The 4,512-nt window shown below is 52.8% G+C and overlaps 1 protein-coding gene across 3 annotated transcripts; it reads left to right on the top strand.

Annotated features, from left to right (window-relative positions):
* The first annotated feature begins 5 nt into the window (after window positions 1-5).
* Window positions 6-4,502, top strand: Psrc1 (proline and serine rich coiled-coil 1). Of its 3 annotated transcripts, none has more exons than XM_010605960.2 (8): window positions 6-312; window positions 661-715; window positions 816-873; window positions 1,263-1,707; window positions 2,290-2,527; window positions 2,610-2,858; window positions 3,145-3,235; window positions 3,624-4,502. In XM_010605960.2, exons 2-8 carry the CDS (start codon window positions 697-699, stop codon window positions 3,625-3,627), a joined length of 1,104 nt encoding a protein of 367 aa, XP_010604262.1. In that variant the 5' UTR covers window positions 6-312; window positions 661-696; the 3' UTR covers window positions 3,628-4,502. The 3 variants fall into 3 exon arrangements, with proteins under 3 accessions (XP_010604262.1, XP_010604263.1, XP_010604264.1); XM_010605962.2 differs by lacking the exon at window positions 6-312 and adding an exon at window positions 331-542; XM_010605961.2 differs by lacking the exon at window positions 3,624-4,502 and having other exon boundaries at window positions 164-312; window positions 3,145-3,239.
* The last annotated feature ends 10 nt before the right edge of the window (window positions 4,503-4,512 follow it).

The raw sequence follows: 4,512 nt of genomic DNA, 5'->3' as shown, positions 1-4,512 counted from the left end.
GCCCCGCCCCTCCGAGCCCCTCTAGCTCGACTCGCTGCCTGGGAGCAAAAGGGAAGGGGGTTTCTGGGCACCGATCGGCCTTCAGGGCCTCCCCTCGTCGCTCCGTTTCGGCCCTGCGGGCTGATGTCTTTCTGGAAGGTTTCTCCCGCATCCCCCTCCGCAGCCTTCGCCAGCCGACTTCCGGCCGGATCCGCCAATCACTGTGCACATCTGGCAGGAGTGGGTGGGGCCTGAGAAATTCGAAAAGAGCCCCGCCCCCTGGGAACCGATTCCTGGGACTAGGCTTTGAGGAAGAAAGCGTTTTGGTGGAAGGTGAGGCGGGCGGATAGTGGGACCTGAGGGTGGGCCGGAGGTGTGGCGTGGGTGCGGTGCCGGGGGTGTGGAAAGGTGGCTCCGGGGGAGAAAAATCCTAGAGGATAGTGGCGAGGAGGAGAACGAGGCATTCAAACAGCGGCCAGTGCGGAGAGACGAGGACGCGGGTCCCCTGGCGGGGGAGGAAGCACGCTGCACCTTTCCCGGAGGCAACGGATGCTTACGGGAAGGTGCGATTCCTGGGCACTCGCCTGCCCCCTGCGTACACCAGTCTCCTGGCTTGCACTTGGGTGAGCTGGGACTCTTGGGTAGGATGGATACCTGAGGAAAAGTGTTTTTTCTCTCCAGCTCAGCTCTAAGCTGACCCGCACCAGCTGTCGGGACATGGAGGATTCAGACGAAGGTAAGGACCCCGGGTGTGTGTGTGTGTGTGTGTGTGGCTCGGCATTGTAAAGCCATTGTCAGGGACCATTGGTTGGCATTCTTTGCTCTTCCCCCTTCAGATGTCAAATTTATCGCGGATGAGACCTTGGACTTTGGAGGGCTGTCCCCATCTGACAGGTACCAGCCCCTTTACCGCCCTGTTTCCCCCAACGCCACTTTGGCTCCAACGTTTACTTAGCAAGGTAGGGTGCACTTGGGCCGCAGAGTCGCTGGTGGACTCAGGCCTCTAGGGCGCTGTTGGTGGGAGGGAGAAAAGGAGAGAGATTTCAGGGTGTGAAGGATAAGTGGATTTGCTGCATCTCCATCTTGGCATCACTTCCAATATCAGAGATACTCAAGGCCTATTGGGACCAGATGTCTCACCACCTAGAGGCCAGATGTCACTCTTGGAATGCGCATCAGAGTCTGGGGTTGTGTCCCTGGCCTTGTTGTAGGGATCTTTCGGCCTGCCTTGTGGTCTCTGCTCTTTCGTGTGGGCATCGTGTCTTGTTTGTTTTCTGTCTCAGTCGTGAGGAGGAAGACATAGCAGTGTTGGCGACTCCAGAGAAACCACTCCGACGGGGCCTCTCCCATCGAAGTAACCCAAATATGGTGGCCCCTGCTCCCCAGGGTGTGAGGTTCAGCTTAGGCCCGCTCAGCCCAGAGAAGCTGGAGGAGATCCTTGATGAGGCCAATCGCCTGGCAGCCCAGCTGGAGCAGTGTGCCCTGCAGGAGCGGGAGAGCTCAGCAGAGGGCTCAGGGCCTCGCCGAGGGAAGCCCAGCCCTAGGAGGGAGACCTTTGTGCTGAAGGACAGCCCTGTCCGAGATCTGCTGCCCACTGTGAGCTCTTTGGCCTGGAGCACACCCTCACCAGGCAGCCTTACACCTCGACTCCGGAGCATCGAGAAGAAGGGGTCAGCCAGGGCTCTTCGGGCAACATCTGGGAAGAGGCCTTCTTCCACTGTGAGGAGGGTGAGTTTGGAAGGCTGAGTTGCATGTGGGTCCCAGAAACGGTACATGACATGCTGCAGGCACAGTGTTTTCCTCAAATGGGGATAGTAATTCTACCCCTGGAATTGTGGGAGTTAAATAAGACACCATAAGCCAAGCATTTACCACAGTATCTGTCTGTAGGCTCTCTGATGACTATAACAAACTCAGTGAGAGTGGTAGTGGTGCCGGGCATGGTGGCACATGCCTGTAATCCCAGATCTCTGGGAGACTGAGGCAGGTGGATCACAAGTTTGAGCCCAGTCTGGACAATTTAGTGATAATCTAGTGAGACCCTTTCCAAAAATAAAAATAAAAATGGCTACAAATGTAGCTCTTTGAAAAGGCCCTGGTTTCAGTCACCAATACTATGCCAAAAAAAGAGAAAAAAAAAAGTGGTATTGGTGATAGTGATGGTAATGATGACGCTGTGGCAGCTAACTTCCACTTTTCCTCACTGGGTGCTAGACAGCACCCTGCTTCTCTTCCTTAATCCCTTAAACCAGCCAAGCAGATTCTTTCTCCATTCTTGTCCTTTTTTTTTCCCCCCTTTCTGTGTTTCAGGAGTCGCCCACTTGCAATCTGTTGCCTGCATCCAAAAGCTCAGCACTGTCTCCTCTTATACGATCAACTCCTCCACCCCGATCAACTCCTCCACCCCGATCAACTCCTCCACCCCGATCAACTCCTGCAGTTCGCTCCACTCCTCCAGTCCGCTCCACTCTACCACCACGATCAACTCCGCCACTCCGATCCACTCCACCACGGGGAAAAACTGGGCCCAGTATGAGGACAACAGCAAGTGAGACTCAGGCAGCAAAGCTGTGGGTGACAGGACAGGGAGGAAGTGGAATTTACCCTGAAATCCTACTCCTTTCCAACAGGCCCATCTACCCCAGTCAGACCAGTCCTGGCCCCACAGTCTTCAACCAGCAACTCTCAACGCCTACCCAGGCCACAGGGAATAGCTGCTAAGTCTTCCAGTCGACTGCCCATTCCCTCAGCCATCCCCAGGCCCTCCAGCCGAATGCCACTCACCAACCGGAGTGTACCACCTGGCAAAGGTGCCTTACCTCCTGATTCCCTGTCAACTCGGAAAGGGCTTCCAAGATCAAGTGCTGCAGGACACAGAGGTGAGGAAAAGTGGACATAAGGGTAAGAAATCAGGAGGAAAAATACTGACCCTGGCATAGCTTTACCTCAGCGTTACAGAGTTGGCAACAATGACCACTTTCACCGCTTCCTTAAAATTCCATTTGAATGTGGGGAAACCCAATTGAGAGAATATGGACCTTCATTTCTAAGTAACTCATGGTTTTTACCTGGCAGGGGAGGCACTCTGCATTTAGCTAGTATTTCTTCTTGAGAAGCTCAGTTGAACTTTCTGCTAACTCATTTCTTTTGTTAACCCCCATCAAGCTCTTTCCCAGCAACCAAATCATCCCATCACTGGTGCCATTCGTAGCAGTATGAAGCCTCCCAGGAAAGTTGCAGTCCCTGGGCCTACCAGGTAAGACTGGTCCTGGTCCCTCTACCCCATCCTCTGGGCTTCCCAGCTGCTGTGCACAGCAGCCCTGAATTCTTTTTTTGTTTTGTTTTGTTTTTTGAGTCAGGGTCTCACTATGTAGTTGAGACTGACCTGGAACTCACTATGTAGCCCAGGCTGGTCTCAAACTCACAGCAATCCTGCCTCAGCCTCCCTAGTGCTGGAATTACAGGCGTGCGCCACCACACCTGGCTAGCCCTGAATTCTTTATGGAAAGATTAGGAATGAGGAGAGCCTGGGCAGACTGTAGGGGGATCCTGTTTCTTCCCTCCTTGAGGAATTTGGACTTAGCTGGGTAAGAGATGGGCTTGAAGGAGAGCACTTTAGAGCACTTTCTCCTTTATCTCTTCAGGTAAAGAGATTAGGACGACAAGCAGGAGTTCAGTAGCAAGACACTACAGTCACTGCATGGATTCAGCTGTACCAGCTGGGCCCAACTCCAGGATTCTGGCCTAGAACAGAAGAGGATGACGCTGGGGCCAGTCCCCAGGAATAGAGACCATCAGAGTTGGGATGGATTTAGGTTGAGCTGGAAGGGACCCAAACTCTCCGAGTTGAAAGAAGATGAAGGGAAAGAGGTTATCTCCCAGAAGTGAGATTAACAAACAGAACGAGAAATGCAGACAAGTGGCTTTTCCTCCTCCGTCCCTAATCTTGTGGTCAGCCCTGGAGAGTCTGATCTTCTTCCCAGGCCTTGGTTCACTGGACACGTCTACACGTGAATGGCCTCTATAGCCAGCCGCTGCTCTCTGAGGAGAGTCTTTCTGAATCACATCCTGCACTGGACTTGGGCCTGTTTGGAGAGAGGAAGCAGGCACCTGGTCTTCAGAACTTGTTTCCTGTGAATTCTGTGACTCGTTACAGGCCAGCTGATGATAAGCTTACTCTGTCAGTCTGCATTTTTATGAAATAAAGGGAACATATTTTTATATTTTTTGCATATCTGAAAGTGGATTCTGGTCTAACTTCTAACAAATTTAGAGTAAACCTCTGTGTAATTCTAGTGAGAGAGTCAGGATGGGCCCCCCAGGCAGGGGCTTAAACTGGTCCTAGGCCTTTGGGCTTCCAGCTCATCAGGCTGGTACTACCCCTCTTGTTGGCGTCTGATGGGAACAGGCAGCGTTTTCATGGATTCAGATAATAAGAGAGCCCAGGTCAAAATCAGGGTAGTTTAAATCAGTGTGTGAGGCTCTTATGCTAAGGTCTATGTAAATCATATCCTAGTGCGGGGTGTGGTGGTG

This window comes from Fukomys damarensis, unplaced genomic scaffold, assembly GCF_012274545.1.
Source record: "Fukomys damarensis isolate Sample0158 unplaced genomic scaffold, DMR_v1.0_HiC HiC_scaffold_33, whole genome shotgun sequence".
Taxonomy (NCBI): Eukaryota; Metazoa; Chordata; class Mammalia; order Rodentia; family Bathyergidae; genus Fukomys; species Fukomys damarensis.
Note: the sequence above shows the minus strand (reverse complement) of the source record. Positions and strands in the feature narration are given on the sequence as shown.

What these genes read in the sequence shown, in the direction of transcription:
- Psrc1 (XM_010605960.2), top strand. An exon ending in GGGCTGTCCCCATCTGACAG is followed by an intron (nt 874 to 1,262) that starts GTACCAGCCCCT and finishes TTTCTGTCTCAG; the next exon opens with TCGTGAGGAGGAAGACATAG. An exon ending in CAGTATGAGGACAACAGCAA is followed by an intron (nt 2,528 to 2,609) that starts GTGAGACTCAGG and finishes CCTTTCCAACAG; the next exon opens with GCCCATCTACCCCAGTCAGA.